Consider the following 19,451-nt stretch of genomic DNA (forward strand, 5'->3'; position numbering starts at 1 on the left):
GTGGGGGAGGGGAGCCCTTGAGTAGTTTGGGGTCGGAGGGGTGCTATAGTCTGGCTCCATTAGCCCCGCTAGTTGGGGCTGTTCCTTCTCCCATCATTGCTTGTTCCTAGGCCCCAGGGGTTCTCATTGGCTCTGTTCGCCCATCTCACTGAGTAGGTGACTTCTTCCGAGGGATCCTGGCCAGGCCTCCCCACAGCACCACTGCCTGGCCAGGCATCTGCTTCTCCACAAATCTTCTGCCACGTGGTTAAATAAGCCTCCACCAGGCCTGAATGTCAGTAGTGGCCCTAATGCCAGAAACAACCAGCTTCAAGCTCTTGCTGGAGAGAGGGCCAGTGATCAGACAGGCTGCAGTGAAGCCCAGATGAAGAGGCAGCCTTTAAAGGTAACTTGGATCAAAGGTATTCATAGCTTTGCAAATAGCCACCAGAAGAGGGAGCCAATGCAGAAGCACAACCCAGTTCAATATGCTTCTGCCAGACCATTCCAATCAGAAATACATGGCTGCATTCTGGGTAAGCTAGAGCAGGGTAGGCAACCTATGGCATGCGTGTCAAAGGTGGCGTGCAAGCTGATTTTCAGTGGCACTCACACTGCCCAGGTCCTGGCCGCTGGTCCAGGGGGCTCTGCATTTTAATTTAATTTTAAATGAAGCTTCTTAAACATTTTAAAAACCTTATTTATTTTACATACAACAATACTTTAGTTATATATTATAGACTTATAGAAAAAGACCTTCTAGAAATGTTAAAATGTATTACTGGCACGCAAAACCTTAAATTAGAGTGAATAAATGAAGACTGGGCACACCACTTCCGAAAGGTTGCCAACCCCTGATCTAGAGCTTCTGTGTCACTTTCCTGGTTAGTGAAAATTAAAACTGGTTGCCTTAATCAAGCATAGAATGGAAGAAGGGAGGATCAAGGCATGGTCTGTATCTGAGAGGAGGGGGCATAACATTATTTCTGATTAGGTGATTTGTGATGGGCTTAATGTCATTTAAACAGATCAAACATGATTTAATAATAAACAATGTGTTACACTATTTAGTGCCACTTGATCCAATATCCATGTCAAATTTAACTTCTGTCCATAAAATGATGAACAAATAGAGAAGAAAATCACAAAACATCTACCACCCTTACATTGAGCATTGCCCTACTCCACAAGTAGTCCTACTCAAATCAGTGGGACCACTTTCATAGTAAGATATTACTCAATGCAAGTAAGAATGGCAGAGTCTGGCCTCTGGAGAGAATGGAACTATGATTAATAGGAAGCATTGGCAGTGAATACAGAATAAGTCTTGTCAGACAGATCTGTTAGCTTTAAAAAAAAATAGCAAATAACAAATTATTTACATTAGTATTCCATGCTATGTTCCACGAAATCTTAATTGAAATATTAATTCAAATTGACTTGGATAGGAAGACTCATATGGATGGATCCATATCACTGATGATCTTCAAAAGGGACAAGACACCATGTTAATGAAGTTTGTAAATGTTACTAAATTGAGAGATCTGCAGACAGTACCAATGGCAGAGAAATAAAAAGTATCTAGAAATATAGAAACAGAATGAAATTCAACTTGGGAAAATGTAGCTAATATGATACACCTGGAGGAAAATTATCCTAAAACAAGACACTGAATGGGAAGAAGAAATCTGAGAAGCATGAATGGGTGAAAGAGACCAAGGTGGTGAGGGTTTACAGAAAAGTAGACAGGAGTTGCAATGTGATATGGCTGCAAAGGTTTTGTACTGCACCTATTGAGGCACCACATCCCAAAGCAGGGAGAGATTAGTTCCTCTCTATAAAGCTGTAATGCAACATGGAACCCCGTGATGCTTTTTATACAGAATCACACAGGTTAATTTGTACATGATTCAACAGCTCAAGGGCAAAGATACCTCAAGGTGATGAACTATAGAAAGAAGAGAATACATTTTGTGAGAACTGTTCAGTAGCATCTCTTTCTGTGTAACAATTCCCAGGAGGAAGTTATTCAACATCTAAATCACTAGGATCAGAAAATGAAATAATACAAATCAAATAAGGCCTCAAGAAAACAACAGCTCTCGCGGGCATCAGCTGTGTGTTTGACCCTAGCTGCCATGAGCATTGGGAATGCTACCCAACTACCATCAGTCCCATGACAGAGACTGTTTGGGCAACATTGAAAATACAGGGGTAAGCCAATGAACAGTTTAAGATGAAAGATGACAGACAATGTTGACCACTTGCAACACAGATGAATACAACCATTTTATTGTTGCAACAAAACCTCAGGATCAGCTGTTTCAAAGGTCATGGAACGAGCCAACAGAGAGCATAAGACAAAACATCACTCATTTGTCATTTGAGACCCACACAGCTCATTTGTTATAAACTGAATTAAAAACATTCTGCACAATGTAATAATTCACTCGGATGCAAACTTTCATAATCCTGTAAAACACTTAAGTGTTTCAAATGACAAAATGTAACAGACATCTATCCACCTCAGCTGGTAAAAGGAGATGCACCAAAAGATAAGCAAATAGCTGTGCAAGCCTTAGGTCTGGTCTACACTTAAAAATTAGAACAAACAAGCTATGTCACTGAGTTCTGTGAAAAGTGTTGTGCCCTGTCTGTTGTAGTTAAGTTAACCCATTTTCTCCAGTAGATGTGGATAGGTCAATGTGAGAATTCTTCTGTCAACCTAGCTACTGCCTCTCAGAGAGGTGGATTAATTACTTTGACAGAAAAACCCCTTCTGTCAATGTAGGAAGTGTCTACACTACGCAGCACAGCTGCAGCACCATAGCTGTGCTGCTTTAGCAGTTGTATTGTGGACATACCCTCTGTGTGACTCAAGAGCTTGTCTCTCTCACCGACAGAAGTTGGTCCAATAAAAGATATTACTTCACCCACCTTGTCTCTTTAATATTCTCTAGAGTCAGATAACCCCAGCTACTATGCAGTCCTCAGAGGCTATGTCTTCACTACAAAAAGGTGTGGTTTTGTATTGAGAATAGCTGTTGTGATGTAAAAGCCTAGTGAAGGCAAGTTGAGTTATACCTTGATATAGCTAGTGTACGTTAACCCCATGCCCCTCTCCCTGCTTGGGCTTGATCGCCATTAGTTACATCAAGGCAAAAACTACAGTGCTTTATCTTCACTAGGATGTTACATTGAGAGGGCTATGTCAATGGATGAGCATCATGGTGCCTAACTTTCAGGTGCCTAGAAAATCACAGGCACGCTACTGTGATCCACGAAGCCTGAATTAGGCACCTAGGTTTCTGTACAATGAATGGGGAGATACGTGCCTTAGAATGTGATCCACAAAGCCACCACAGTAGGCAGGGAGCTGCCTAAGCTAGCCAATGGGAGATACTGACAAGAGGAGAGTATGTTAAGCCCTGACCCTCTCTCAGAGACAGGTGCTTAAGTACAGGATGTAGGGAAGTGCTCTCTGATCCATGAACCAGGGGAAGATAGGTGTTTGGCTGCCTAAGTTGTGTTTTGCCAAAGAGCTACAGTAATACGTAAGTATCCCCCCCCCATCAGCTCCCCCACCCGCTCCCAGTGCTTCCTGTCCACCAGCAGCCGATCAGCTTCTCCCACTCCCTCCCTCCCTCCCAAACAGCTGTTTTGTGGTGTACAGGAGGCTCGGAGAGGGAGGACTGGGCTTAGCAGGCTCAGGGGAGAGGGCAGGAAGGGGTGGAGTGGGGGCAGGGCCTGTGGCAGAGCAGTGAGCACCCCCGGCACATTGGAAATTAGGCTCCTGTAGCTCCAGCCCCAGAGTTGGTGCCTATATATTTCTATCTATCTATAAAAACAAAAATAGGCTACTTTTAATAAGAAAATATTAAAAACAAGTTTATTAGCATCCTTAGTCAGTACAATTTAAAAAAGAGAGAAGTGAACAAGTGAAACTAAAGAATCACCAACAGGCCTTTAATGATCCTTGATATCTATATCTATCTACATACACACTCCAAATTGTAAACTTAAGTAAGTTATGCAACCTGTGTTCCTATCATTGGCAACTTTATCTTCCCCTCACCATGTGGTTTGTTCCACACCCTCCCACTACATCTTGTTCCAATTTAGACAGGAAGTGATTCAGAGCAAGGACAGATATGTTTGTGCAATTACAAGCAAAATGGCACTCCAATCCTACCTGGCGCCTCTGGGCATTACTGTCATAAACAAACCAGTTTCTCCTCACGAAGGCCAACATAAAATTTTCGACATGGTGGCACTCCATTGTTTAAAAGTGTAGCTGTGGGAAGGGTTTGATGGGAAACACTCTAACATGTCCATAAGGCTCCTCCTGAGTTTTAAGTTTTCTGTGTGAGTCGTTCACGTTTGTGACATCTTGTGATATAGGGTCATTGCTATGTTGTGACAACTTGTGATTTAGGGTCACTTACTAGTTAGAGGCTTGTGTCAAATATTTAGGTCTTAGGTCATAGTTAGTTTAGCTAAGCGGTTGTTTTACAGGCCTCAGGCCTATGTTACAACATTAATTCTTATATTTCACCTCTATGTACTAAATATACTGGTATCTTTTATCCTTAGCTACACAGAGAAAGCTGTTAATCAAATGGACTCTGGCAAACATTGGACATAAAACTGCATGCACTGAGTAAGCCCCCTGCTCCTCATTGCCACTCTTCTCCTGTGACCCATAACTCTGGTTCTCCCAGTCTATGCATTCCTAGTCTATGCGGAGCATTTTTGTTCTGTATCTGTCTGTGGTTAGCTTAGCAGCGCTGCTCTCAGCAGAGCTGATGTAAAGAGCAAAGACCTCAGACGTTATTTCAGATAGTAAAGGTGGGAAACCAGGCAGGCTGCATGATGATCAGAATGGCTTAATGTGTAAGTTATGTAATGACATCTTTAATCACATACATTATACAGACAAACCTCTATCCTTATGCAATAAAAATACTTGTGTATGAAGACTCACACACAGACTATTTTGTGCAAAAGACAATCAACTGCAAGATGATTGGTCTTCCTCCCCATAAGCTGCCACAAACATCCTCAGCCAAAATCGAATTTGAAATGTTGAGTCCTCACTATCTACCAAGATTTGAGTCTGGTGCAGGTTAAAGCTCCATGCCTTTCACTTCAGTACAGAAACTACTGCAGGTACTGAATCCACTAGGAGGATTGCTTTGTACCTGAAGAAAGGAGTGTCCACTTAAAAATGAGGGAAAAGCTAAGACCCTCCAACAAAAAGGATTAGGTCCAGCATTTCATAGGGTCATAGAGGTTAAGTCCACAAAGGACTATTACATCATCTAGTCTGACCACCTGTATAACACAGGCCATTACATTTCACCCAGTTATCCCTGTATTGAGCACCACAACTTATGTTTGGCTAAAGTATATCTAGCATTCACAGGAATCCAAGTAGAAATTGTAAACCCAGCAGGAAAATATATTAGAGGGGTAGCTGTGTTAGTCTGGATCTGTAAAAGCGGCAAAGAGTGAATAGCCACATCGTCGGATGCATGTAGTGGAAATTTCCAGAGGCAGGTATAAATATGCAAGCAAGAATCAGGCTAGGGATGACGAGATTAGTTCAATCAGGGAGGATGAGGCCCTCTTCTAGCAGTTGAGGTGTTGGGCTCCAAACCAAAATGGAGTCACATGTACTAACTTTTCCTTAACAGTGTGAACACCAAGGGAGGAGAAGTTGCTCCAACCCCTCAGACAGAGACCAAACACCTACAAGATCTTCACCTAGCATTCTCAAAACTACAATACCCACACGAGGAAATAAGGAAACAGATCAGCAAAGCCAGATGTGTACCCAGAAGCCTCCTGCTGCAAGACCAGCCCAAGAAAGAAACCAACAGAACTCCACTGGCCATCACATACCATCCTCAGCTAAAACCTCTCCAACTCATCGTCAGTGATCTACAACCCATCCTGGACAACGATCCCTCACTTTCACAGGCCTTGGGAGGCAGGCCAGTCCTCGCCCACAGACAACCCGCCAACCTGAAGCATATTCTCACCAGCAACTACACGCCACACCATAGTAACTCTAACTCATGAACCAATCTATGCAACAAACCTCGATGCCAACTCTGCCCACATATCTACACCAGCGACCCCATCACAGGACCTAACCAGATCAGCCACACCATCACTGGTTCATTCACCTGCACGTCCACCAATGTAATATACACCATCATGTGCCAGCAATGCCCCTCTGCTATGTACATGTATATGCCAAACTGGACAGTCCCTACGTAAAAGGATAAATGGACACAAATCAGATATTAGGAATGGCAATATACAAAAATCTGTAGGAGAACACTTCAACCTCCCTGGGCACACAATAGCAGATTTAAAAGGTAGCCATCCTGCAGCATAAAAACTTCAGGACCAGACTTCAAAGAGAAACTGCTGAGCTTCAGTTCATTTGCAAATTTGACACCATCAGCTCAGGATTAAACAAAGACTGTGAATGGCTAGCCAACTATGAAAGCAGTTTCTCCTCCCTTGGTGTTCACACCTCAACTGCTAGAAGAGGGCCTCATCCTCCCTGATTGAACTAACCTCGTTATCCCTAGCCTGATTCTTGCTTGTATATTTATACCTACCTCTGGAAATTTCCACTACATGCATCCGACGAAGTGGGTATTCACCCATGAAAGCTCATGCTCCAATACATCTGTTAGTCTATAAGGTGCCACAGGACTCTCTGCCGCTTTTACAGGAAAATATAGGCACTTTTAACATCTGTGTGGAATTACCAAACAGCACAGAAATCCAAGAAGCCTTTTCAGCATGAGGTTTTATTCACATTTATTCTTTTTATTTATTATTTGTATAGTGGTAGCACCCAACGGCCCCAACTGGAATCACTCTACCATTCTGCAAGCACACAGGAGGACATCATCCATGCCCTGAAGAGTTTATAATTGCATCAACATTTATACACTGTATTCTCTTCCATACATAAAGACTTAGACACATACCCCTTTACGCACTGAAAATAATTCATCTGAAGTCTCTTTCTGACACAGTTTGATCCACATATAACTTTATAACTGAAATCAGCTTAAGCTACTAAAGTATCTTCTGCTTCTTTCTTCCTTCCCCGCCGGTCCTCCAAAAGGAAATTTTCAGCTAAAAACTTTAGCTCAATGTTAAGATATATATAAGATAGATAACCTAAGTATTGCTTAAGCTACATGCCAGGTATGTTAGTTAATAAAACAAAGTATGGAGATAATCGGTCACCGTAGTGCAGATACAGGATGTAATCTTTAGGTATTTCTAATTTGCCTCTCACTATAATGTCCAGTTATAATATGAAAATTCACATTAAACCATCAAATATACATACATTGATCCTTTTTTCTCATTGGTTGTTCTTTCTGTGCTAGGTGACGATTACCAGTTTAATATTTTTGGTATGGCAGGGAACTTGAGTGTCCCATGTATTCTACAGTGCATTTTGCTTTCTGCCCCTCTTCTCCCCTTTCCACCTCCCCTCTAAGGAGCGGAGAGAGGTCTCTAAGGAAATGAGCCCAAAAAGATGCCAATGGTTGTTTTTGGGTAGGCAGAAGAGGGAGGGCAGGTGGGTATGATGATACATTTTTACAGAGGGAGGCGGAGGAGAACAGGCAGAGAGCAAAGCGGGCCCTGAACTGCTGTGCTCTTCACAGGCTAATAGGTGCCATTCTCTCCTTTTTACTCCCTGCTCTCCTCCTGTGAAAGGTGCATCGGCCTCAAGTTTGCATGCCCTCCTTCCCCAACAGCAACTATCAGCTCCAGGGCAGTTAAGTTCCCACTCTCAGAGGCTTCTCTCTGCTCATTAAGGGTAGAGGGAGAGAAGAGCAGAGCCTAAGGGCCTTGTGGGCCTGAGGAAGGCAAGTGTGGTGGAGGCAGTAACAAAGGAAACCAAAGGTAGGGCCAGCCTAAACCAAGTGAATTGGGAAGGGAGGGGATCCACCAACATTAAGTGAATTTGGGGAACCTTGGCAGGGACCATCCTTCTTCCTCCAAACCGTTATCTTTCCATGAGACGCCCAGATAGGGACCCACGACCCTTGTCTCTAACAGATTGGTTTATTTGATTCACACAGCAAGAAAATGTCTTTAACCTGTTTTAGTTTAAAAACATTATCTACCATCAGTTATGACACAGCACACAACAAAACACAGGTGTTCCACATTGTGGTTATTTGTTACACATTTTGATGCCTTCTGGGAGATGTGTGATATGGTGTAGGAAGTTAATTTCATAACAACAAATAGAGCAGATGCAGTAGGTATTCTGTACGGAGCATAGAATTTGTCCTGACATAGGAAGAGAGATGGAATATATGAGGATATATCGGAGTTAAAGCAATTCTAGATAAAATGTTTACGTACTGTCTAAATAATGTAGGAATTGTTAGTCATGTTCAATTAGAATGGGTAGGTGGAAGAGGTCTGGCAGTGTCTGTATGATGCAATTTGCTTCAATAATTACATCTACTGGTGATGTGTTTGTCACAAGTAGAGATGGGCCAAGACCCAATTATCTGAATAGCTCAGCTTCAGCCCATTGCTCAGACTTGGAACAGAACTAACATACCACATCAACACCCTAAAAACTTTGAGGAGATCCAGACCCAATTCCAGACTACCCAGATGAGAGAACAGCTATATCTAGTGATTATATACTTAAATGTATGCAGAGAGACTACACCTTATCTGACAGGGCTGAGAATTTCTCTTCCTGAAATGTTGAATGCAGTGCTGTCTATTGAGAGTTGTTATTCCAATAGCAGCCACAGACCTGAGCTCCATTGTGCCAGGAACTGTATAAACATAACACAAATGTGGTCGCAAGAGTACAGGATGAGAGGGCCTAGACTAGTGCACCTAGAGCTAACTCCTCTGGAGATATCTGGCATGCACACCAGAAAGCAAGCCAGATTTTTTTGGCTGCAACAACACTTCACTGGAGAGAATGGAAGCTCTCCTGAAAACACTAGTCCAAAATCCTTTCCTCTACTGCAAAGCCAGGGGTGTTCTAGAGAATGATGCAGCAGCACTGGTCATGGGGGGAGTTAGCAATTACCCATCTCACCATATGGGGCACCTGGGGAAATGGTGCAGGAAGGGGTGCACACTTCCAGTACTACAGTTCCCGCGTCTCCCAGCAAGAGGTACAGGAGCACAGCAGGGACACTGCCTGCATACAATAAGAAAATTGCCTAGTAGTCACTCCATTCAGTGCATATTTGTCACTCACATTGGGCAAACTCATATTTGGGATTTAAAGTTCCCTCTGTAGAATAGACCTGAAGCTAATTCCTATTCATTAAGAGAAATGGGGTTAACTTGGACTGTATGTCACAGAGAACCGACAATGAGATACGGAGCCTTTTACCTCCAGAGCACCAGCCCATGTCAGTTACCAGCTGAGAGTTATTTGGTGAAACCATTTGATGGTCTCAGTCCAGTTGCTTCACAGAAGATGGGCCCCACATGATCAGATGGCATAGTTAGTAGAAAGGGCAAGGATTTAATGAACCAGAGACACTCTCCCTGTTAGAGGTGGTCCTTCTAGGTCAGCGTGAGTGCTGTTTATCCTGCTGATGCCTGTGCTGTACTGGTTCTGCAAACTGAAGGCCCGCAATCTCCAGGCCTACCAACCTGATCCCTTTCAGCAGCGCAGAATTCACTTACATTCTTTAGACAAATTTAATTTACAAAGTTACTGAGGTTAAAGGGGAGGAAATTACAAATCTCCTTGAAGCGCTGAGGCTTCCTGGGTTCCCAGGTTAGCATGCCAGCAGACAGGAGTGCAAGGAGAAGCAGTTAGTGAGAATGTGGCATGAAGAGGACAAGAGTCACACAATTCAGGAGGGTTATTTTTCCAGAGGAAACTTTATTTGAGAAAAATGACAAAATCCCCAGACCAGTAATTACAGGCAATTCTGTTCCCCAGTTACCACAAGAGCTAAGAGCAGAGACAGAGGCTGAGCAACATCAATGTGACTACAGAGCAACAGTCACCCGGGTGTAATCCTAGCCTCACAACCTCATTTACGTAAGAGATCTCACTGTGCCAACTTAGCGAACGGGTGAGCAAAAGCAGAGACAGGAGAAGCGCCTCCAAACATTCTTTTCATTCTCACCTTTTTTAAGCCTTAGCAGATCTGCTACAGACTTCAGACTGTGGGAAGCTAAACTACCCATAACTATCTCTTCTAGCTCAGTCCCTTCCTGAGACATCACTGCTGTGGTGTTGTAACAGCTTCCCAGTGCTTAAGGGATAAAGCAGGTGGGCCTTGGGTTCTGAACAGAGCTGTTAAAAAAGCAGTTTGGGCACTTGCAGGTAGAACTAACAAGGTCAGGATCTTGTAGGTGGAGAAGAGGGGCTAGTGAGGAAAGAGCAAAAAGCCTAAAAAAATACAAGATTTCAGGACAAATGATACAAAACTCCGACATGTCTAATGGATTTAGAAGACAATGGAAGGTCTTACTTCCAATTTTCTCCTCTTCCTTCCTGGCTGCCTCTGGGCTTTTTTTTAATAGCAGAAGGATAAATTCAGACTAGAAAAACATTTCACAAAATAACTTCAGAAAACACAGACACTGCTTTTTCTGAATGGCAGAGAGACCTCTGGGCTGGAAGGACAAGGGGTGTGTGACCAGGGGCTAGGCCCTGATGGTCTCTTTGCTCAAAGGGAATGCAGAGAAGATGAAAGAATTTTCATCATTCTGCCCAGAAACCCCTGTGGGGTAAGTCCAGGAAACAGACCTACCTAGTTTTCTCCAGCCTGACCGCTTTAATCCAACACCATGCTGGACGCAGTAAGACTACAAAGGGCCTCTCACTACATGCAGCACAGCTGTTCTCACCAGTTTAGGGGAGTCTCCAAGACATTTCTGCCATTATCACTTGCTCTCGTCAACTCAGAGACCCTCAGAAGGGGCACATCCATGTTCCCATTGTGTACTGTACTCCAGTTCATCTGCACTCCCTCGGCTCCTCTGAATGCCAGCGTCCCACACATCCCCAGAACACAAAGCAGGGCATGTCACATACAGGGAATGAAGGTCCAGCCAGCTACACTCGGCATTAACTCTAGCAGTGTCAGATGAGAAGAGGGCCTCACAAAGTTCCCAACCTACCATGCTCCCATTCCAAAGATGGGTCCAAGCCTGCACTGCAATCTGTATTTGAGCAAGGCCTTCTGCCTCCACGCAAAGGTCCCTCAGTGACCAAGGCGCTTTCAGGAAACTGCTGCATCGTTTCAGAAAGAGAAGCAAATCCAACACAAACACATGGGGAAAGGGTGGGGCTGACTCTCAACAGATTGTTTGAGTCAGGCAGGCTTCTCTTCAGGCTCAGCAACATCTTGCTGAGCCTGTTAGCTCCCCTTCCTCCAAACCCATCCCTTATCTGCCTGAATGCATTGACCCATCATTGCAAAGATTCCAGCTCCCACAGGGAGAAACACCAAGGTCTATGACAGAGGCTAAAATTCAGTGCCCGCTCCCTGCTAGCACTGTAACCTGTCACTTTGCACCAAGCTCTGTTTGCATAGGGCTGGGTTCCAGAATATCAGAGTTCGGAGTTTCCCCCCTCCCCAAATTCTAGCTGCATGGTACCTAATGAGCTTAGCCAGTTCAAGTGACTCAGAGTAACGCGATGGTCACAGACAGATGGGAGACACCAAGCTTCGAATATAAAAGGAGAAAAGACAGCGTGCAAAACCAACTGCAGCTGTCATAGAAACAAGTTTTATTTCATCACTGCCTTAGGAGTCCCCAATCCCACCACAACCTCCCCCGCCCCCACCATCCAACAGGAGGTCAGAAGCCCCTTTGTAGTCTCCAGTGCTTATACTCCCCTCCCCTCTTTGGGGACAGTTCCTGCAGAAAACCTCCAGTCAGCATGTATCATGTGCAAGATGGCTCTGGAGGGCCATGGCTGGGTCCCAGCGGTGTCCAGCTGGGCCTGGGAGGAGGGGAAGGGGAATTGCCCCTTTACTCAATCAGCTTCTTGGCCTTGAAGAAGCGACGCAGATAGAAGACCTGCCAGGTGGCCAGTCCAATGAGACAGAACATGGAGAAGATGCTGAAGTACAGGACCCGGATGTTGGTTGACTCTGAAACAGACAAACCAATACAGAGAAGCTCAGATGCCCAGAGTCAGGATAGAGGATCCTCTTGAGGGGAAGGTCTCCCAGAATTCATCTTCCCTCACTCCTACAGAGCTTCAACGGTGAAATTTCAGGAAATTTGGTGGTGAGGAGGAGGGAACTGGGGGCTGAGCAGATGCAGCACCAACATGAGGCTATTTTCCCATGGCAGAATCGTGAGCATTGTGTGGGAGGAAAGGAATTGACTTCTAGAAAGGACTGGTTGAGCGTTCCCCTCCCAGAAGTTTAAAGGTGACAGCTGTAATTGCCTAATCTCCAAATTCTGTCCCATTAACCCAGACATCGTGAGTGTATAGATCTTACAGCTGCAGTCGTCCCTGGGAGTACATGGACTCTTACCATTGGTGTCCCGCATCTCCTCCTCTCGTTTCTTCATGTAAGCAAAGTCATTGACAATGGACTCAGAGAGGTCCTCCAGGCGCCGCAGTTCCACTTCCAGGGGCTTCAACTTCTCCACCTTAGCAATCTGTTAAGGGGAGAATCAGTGAGTCACTGAGCTAGAAGCAGCAGCTCTTACATGGGCCGAGGCAATTAGCCCGAGCCCATTCTTCATCCCCACATGGCCCAGATCTGGGGCATCTCTCCCTTATGACAGTGTCCTCTGCAGACCAGAAAACCACAGGTAACCCCAAAACAGCGAGGTTCTGCACACTGTTACTCCATCTACCCCATCCACTCCTAGCAAGACACCTGCTCCTGCTCACAGCAGGAACATAGCATGTGTGCACGTATTTAAACACATTCCCTTCTGACTCTCCCTAGTTCTCATTCATTCAGAATTGGTTTCCGGGGCTTGGGCTGGTGGAGTCTGCCATGTGGCTGAAAGTTACATGTTCTTGTGTGGGTGGTGTGGTAACTCCATGCCAAAGGCCTGCACTCAGGCCCTCCCCACATGCCACAGGAAGGGTACAGAAAAAAAAAAAGACACAGGAAATTCAAATACAAAGCCCACTCTGGTATTGCAACAACTTCAGGATTGAAAATTTAAACACAACAAGTCAGAAAGTTCTAAGTTCCCCTACCCAGAAGCATGGTAACTTGACTACATTGCACTTAAATCTAAGGCATAAACATAAGCACACACAATATGGGAACACGATGTAGATGGGGGCTGCTGGGAACAGAGTGGATAAAAAATTGTTTATTTTTTTTTAAATAAAATGTTTTAGATTTTTAAAATTTAAATATGATTTTTTAAAAAATGTAAATACAGGTTTATTTTTAAAAATACACTTAAAGTTAAATTTGAAATTAAGTTATTATAATCTATTCAAATAATTTAAATTAAATAAATAATATGTCTGGTGCCAACTTTTTTAAAAAAATCAAACCACTGAACTTATTGAAGTTACTGGCTAAGCACATTGAGTCAGCTTTTGACTGCAGTAGCCTCTTCTGCAGGTGCAGAGAGAATATTTTCTTCATTTCAGTTCATTCACCTAGTTCAAGTTAATGACTAACTCATTAAAAGTTAAGAAAGCAATAGGAGTCAAAAGAGCAGAAAAACTAGTTTCCCCTCTTTCATCTATAGGGATGAGAGGATGAGATCTACTAGTTCTAAAATCCTGAAGGACGCGGTGACCAGAAAAAATTACCTCAATTCATTAACTATGGATAATATTTCCTTTGTTTAACAAATTAATTAGATTTAAATGCAAAACATATTTTGATAAACTTTTTTCTTATGTATTCAGCACATTTAAAATAATTTTCGTTAAATAAATAAATAAAATACCGTGTGTACATTTTTCACTGAATTTGAATTTGTATACAAATAGAGCTAGACAGAAACTAGAAATAAAAAATTATCATCTAGGAAATAAGAAATGCATCATTCATTTTCTGACACAATAAAAATATAAAAATCAAGAATCCAAATAAACAGAAGTTCAGCTACATAATAATTGCTTAAACACAGGTATAGATACAATGTATCCTTCCTGGTTAGCAAAAAGAAGTACCAAATTTAGTGTAAAATCTATATTGGAAAACCAACATGTTTTAATGGTTATCAATCAATGAGAATCAACCTTTCTTTAGGAAAATAACTAAAAAGTAAAAAATGAAAAACATGATTAAAATTGATTATTTAAATCAAGGTTTCCTGCTAATTTAAATAATGATTAAAATCAATCAGCTCTGGCTTGAAAGCAGATTACATTTCTTGCCATTGCTACATCTAAATTCTCCACCTTAGTGTAGCAGTAACACAGGTTCCTGCTCTGAATTCACCATTATTAGTATTGCCATCTGCTCTGTGGAGCCATATAGATGTGCTAATATACCTAGTAAGGAATCTATTTGTCAAAAAAATGTTCCTGAATCTTTTTTGTTTTCTGTATTGTTACAGACATACTTGCTGACAGGTATTTTGAAATACATTACCAAAATAATTGAAAATGGCGTGATTATAGTGTGTTATTTTGACAAATAAAATTTGCAGAATTTTTGATTTTTGGCACAGAATTCCCTCATGAATACTATTTGTTTCTGCAAGTAATTGAGTCACTGTGTGAGGAACACTGCACAGAGTGAGTATCCCCATTGAAACAAATGCTTTGCCAGACTGGGGCGTTAGTGAATGGCATAGCTAATATCTCATGTAGTACTCAGCATGTCACTGTACAATCACTGGACTAGAATTGAAATTGTTGCAGACAATAGATTAGAAATGCAATGGGAGTGGAGGCTCCAGCATGGCAGCAGGGAGTGCACGCCACTGGCTGCGGAGGTGGGGGATCGCCCTGCCCCCCCCCCCCCCGGACATGGACTTGGCAGTGGGGCTGCACCCAACCCTTACACAGCACAAGGGCCAGGCCTGCCCCACCCCAGGGCCCCATCCCTCTGGGCCACGTGCATGCATTAGAAAGCGAGAGGGACACTCTCTCACACACACCCAACCTGCCCCCCTAATCCAGGTGTGGGACAAGCAGGCTCAGCCTGCCAGGATCCAAGTGTGGAAGGGTTAGTGTGGGGGAGCCAGGTGTGGGTGAGTGTGTTCTGTGGGGAGCAATCTGAGTGTGGCCGGCTCAAGGGGTGGGGAGGTCCAGGTGCGATCTCGATACACAGAGGCTTGAGGGGGGGTTCCAGGTGCAGGGAGAATAGGACTCGGGGGGGGAGAAGGTGGTTGGGGCTCAGCAAGGAATGTCTGGGGGAGGAAGCATGGGTCTTGGCAAGAGGGGGACTAGGTGCAGGGAGCTCAGCAGGGAGGTCTGAGTGCTGGGGGAGTGGGACTTGGTGGGGTGGGGGTCTGGGTGTAGTTGGTTGGGGCTCAGTAGGGTGGAGGTCCGGATGCAGAGGGCTCGGCAGGGTGGGGGTTCAAGTGTGAGGGGCTCAGCAGGGGATGGTCTGGGTATGGGGGTGGGAGTCTGGACGAAAGGTGGGGCTTGGTGCAAGGGGGGTCTGGATGGGGGGGTGGCGGTGTGTGTGTGTGGGGGGGGGGGGTCTGGATGTGGGTCTGACCCAACCCTGGCCCCAGGAAGGCTTGTGCAAGGGAAAAGGAAGTCCTTTCTCTCCCCTCCCAGCCCAGCTGGAGCCCAGCACATGGTAGGAGTCACTGGCCGGGGCATCCCCAGCCCTACTGCTCCCTCGCTCTGGGCACACCATGATAATGAGCAAGAGGGACAGAATCTTGCACTCCCACCCAGCCCCCTGACGTGGTGTTTTGTGTCTCCCCCCGGCTGCTCCCGATGCCCAAACCAGATGGTACCACGCTGCCTGGGACCGGTGCATGAATCAAATACTCTGCAGACAAAAAGGTAAAATCTGCAGGGAACAATCATTCTGTGCTTGTGCAGAGGTGCAGAATTCTCCCAGGAGTAAAATAGACAGCACAGAGTATTCTGCTCAAGCTGCTTTTTGTGCAGCCAACAGGGGGAGCTCAAAGCTAGGGATTCAAAAACAGTGCCTTTTAAAAAAAAGTAGCAGCAAGAGAGAGTGGATTTAAAAAGATATTTAGAATCAGACCGATTAGCAGCGAATTGATCATTTCAGTAAAGGGCTTTTCGCATACCATGCCGCCACCTCAATTAACCCCCCTTCCCATACAGGGGCCCGCAGCACACAACCTTTCCCAGTAGCTTTGGGTACGTTTACACTGCAATAAAAATCCCGCAGCACCAGGTGTCAAGAGCCCTGGTGACTCTGGCATGGGTTGCGGGGCTAAAAATTGCAATGGAGAGTTTCAGGCTCGGGTTAGAGCCTGGGGTCTAAAACCCCACAAGGAAGGTGGGTCTCAGAGCCCCAGCTCTAGTCCAAGCATGAACCTCTCCACTGCAATTTTTAGCCCCACAGCCTGAGCCCTGAGACAACTGACCCAGGCTTTGAGACTGGGTGCCACAGGCTTTTTACTGCAGTGTAGACATACCCTCAGTTACTAAATCTCTGGTCAGGCACCTGATGAAACAAGTCTGGAAGTGAGACTCAGATGACTTCCTCTATGATGATGTTCTCCACATCCAGAACTGAAGGATGGTGAATGGAAAGGCTCTACTGGGAAAAGCATAAGCTTCTCACTGGACCAAGCCCTCAACACCCCTTTGCATACTTGCAGGACTGAAGGGGGTTAATCCCCTACAAATATACCCAGGGCTTCCAGGGTACCCACCTGTCCGCCACGATGCCACTATTCCATGATTAACAAGCATGGACGTTCTGAGGGCTTGTCTACAGTGGGATTTTTGCAGTGGCACAGTTACACTGGTGCAAACTCCTACCTAGTTGTGCTGCACTAGTATGAAAATGACTTGTACAGGTGCAGCTTACCTAGTTTGAAATTGGGGTAAGCCACACAAGTGCCAATCATTTTTTACACTGGTGCAACCCATCTATAATAGGAACTTGCATCTGTGTGAACGACCCCCACCCCCAACCCTACCCATCCATCCTTCTCTCTCTCCACTAAGACTTAATCAGCCACTTGTCTTTGGGGTAAGAATTTAATTTGATTCACAGTTAGAGGGATACTGAAAGCTGAATTTTGCAGCAGGCCTCAACTGGCACCATATTTCAACATGAGGGGCAATAGCACAGTCCTTTGAATCCAGCTCTATGTAATTCATAGACCGTGCACTAGGGGGCAATCCTTCCTCTGCCAGCTATGACCAAGCTCTTCCTCTCTGTGTTGTGACTACTTGGAGGTAATGTGCAGTACCAAGAAAGGACAGACCTCTTCTGCAGAAGGGGCCCCAAAAATGTGTGTGGGTATTGGACACCCAGCATCTTCATTGGACCTTTCTCTAGGCCAAGGAAAGTCCTTAGGGCATAGGAGCTGCTGAATCAGGGGGTTTCCCATGTCTGGAGGCCCTGTTTTCACATATTAGAATCATAGGACTGGAAGGGACCTCAAGAGGTCTTCTAGTCCAGTTCCCTGCACTCATGGCAGGACTAAGTGCTACCTAGACCATCTGTGATAGGTGTTTGTCGAACCTATTCTTAAAGGCCACCAATGATGGGGATTCCACAGCATCACTAAGTAATTTGTTTCAATGTTTAGCTACCCTTACAGTTATAGAGTTTTCCTAATGTCTAACCTAAATCTCCCTTGCTGCAATTTAAACTCATTATTTCTTCTCTTGTTCTCAGTGGATAAGGAGAACAATTTCTCACCCTCCTCTTTATAACAACCTTTGATGTACTTGAAAACTTATGTTCCCCCTCAGTCTTTTCTTCTCCAGACTAAACAAAAACATTTATTTTTCAATCTTTCCTCTTAGGTCATGTTTTTTAGATCTTTAATAATTTTTGTTGCTCTTCTCTGGACTTCTCCAATTTGTCCACATCTTTCCTGAAGTGTGGTGCACAGAACTGCGCCCAATACTCCAGCTGAGGCCACAGCAATGCTAAGTCGAGTGGAAAAATTTTTTCTCATGTCTTGCTTACAACACTCCTGCTAATATTATGGGAATGCTGCCTCATGTTCTCTTTCAGCCTCACTGTGTGGGACTGAGCAAGAGCCTTCTCCTCTGCCACTCCAGCTGCTAGCACCTCTCCTTGTCTCTTTTCCTTTGATTACTCTCCTAAAATAAGTAAGGGACACAGAGTGGCACGAGGATTCTGTACACTGAGTAAACACCACACAGTTGCACGGCTCCCTCTCGCCCTAATGCTAAGCTTTGCCAGTAGGGATGATTAGGAATGCCTGCCCACCAACACTCTGCCTGGCATACACCATGGGGTGGAAACACTGGGGCAGACTCTTAGCCTGAGTCTATTTCTCGTTGCCTAATCTCTGGGAGCAGAACCTGATGTGTAGGTAGATAAAACGAATGAGCACTGTCCACCTCAGCGTGGATAGAAAGGAGAGGCAGTGACTTCTGCTTGTGGGAGAAGGGGAGCCTGCAGGGTAACTTGACAAAAAGCTTCTTGGAGAACAACTTCCTTGGCTTTCTCTGTGGGTGCGGCCTCGGCCCAGCTGTGCGCATCAGGTTCACGGCCTAACTCAATTCCTAGCAGGGAAAACAATGGTCTTGTGCTTGAGGTACTGGGCTGAGACTTTGGAGATCAAAATTCTTTTCTTAGCTCAGCTACAGGCTTCCTAAATGACCTTTGGAAAGTCCCTTCCCCTCTCTGCGCCTCCACTCTTCATCTGTAAAATGGGAATAATACTTAATCTTTCAAATACACACAATTATAGTCCTGTTATATTCCCACCTAAACACATTTAGCACCAATCCCCATTTTGCTGTTCTCTGAGCTCAGTACAATTTGTTAATATCCAGATGGTAGAAGCCCAGAACTGGCTGTAGTGTCCCAAGTGCAGTCAGCCCAAAGCACAGAGAGGGCCTGTCCCCTCCCTGCTCCAGGAAGTGAGGTCTTTACCTACCTACCTCAGAACGGCACGAACCCTTTTTGCTGCCATCTAACACTGCAAACTCCTGCCTAATTTGCTGCCCACTCTACTCCCTGAACCATTCCTGCTTCCCAGGTATATCCTTTCATGTGGCTTTCAGTTATTATTCTCACTGAACACATACAAGAGCTTTCCCCAGTTTACAACTGATCTTCCCAAGCACCAGCCCTGCAGGGGTCAAAAGCCAGAAAATACAAGCTTAGAAAAAACCTGGGTAACAGTTTACAAGAGAGCTACCATACTTCACTTCCCTCTCCCTCCCCAAACCAGCTAGTGACTGTCCCAGGTAATTGGTATCCCATGTCCAGGCCAAACAACAGGGGCCCCACCTGCGGCACGAACAGCAAGGCACAATCCTCCCCACGTACTGCTCAGCATGCCTCAGCACTTCAAGCCAACCTGCAGACTTGTATTGG

The 19,451-nt window shown here is 44.8% G+C and overlaps 1 protein-coding gene and 1 long non-coding RNA gene across 2 annotated transcripts in view; one reads left to right on the top strand and one right to left on the bottom strand.

Moving 5' to 3' along the window:
• Window positions 1–10,070, top strand: LOC311521571. The gene is made up of 2 exons (XR_014711914.1): window positions 1–385; window positions 5,676–10,070. It is a non-coding gene; the product is annotated as an uncharacterized lncRNA (long non-coding RNA).
• Window positions 9,882–19,451, bottom strand: part of TMED10 (transmembrane p24 trafficking protein 10) — a 23,439-nt gene continuing 13,869 nt past the window's right edge. Inside the window, exons 4-5 of the mRNA XM_084629938.1 lie at window positions 12,525–12,651; window positions 9,882–12,131 (exon numbers count right to left, since the gene is read on the bottom strand). Of these exons, the coding sequence (XP_084486064.1) occupies window positions 12,010–12,131; window positions 12,525–12,651 (249 nt within the window). The 3' untranslated portion in view covers window positions 9,882–12,009. The remainder of the gene's footprint in view (window positions 12,132–12,524; window positions 12,652–19,451) is intronic.

Source organism: Lepidochelys olivacea (assembly GCF_965140295.1).
Source record: "Lepidochelys olivacea isolate rLepOli2 genome assembly, chromosome: 6".
Classification (NCBI taxonomy): domain Eukaryota; kingdom Metazoa; phylum Chordata; order Testudines; family Cheloniidae; genus Lepidochelys; species Lepidochelys olivacea.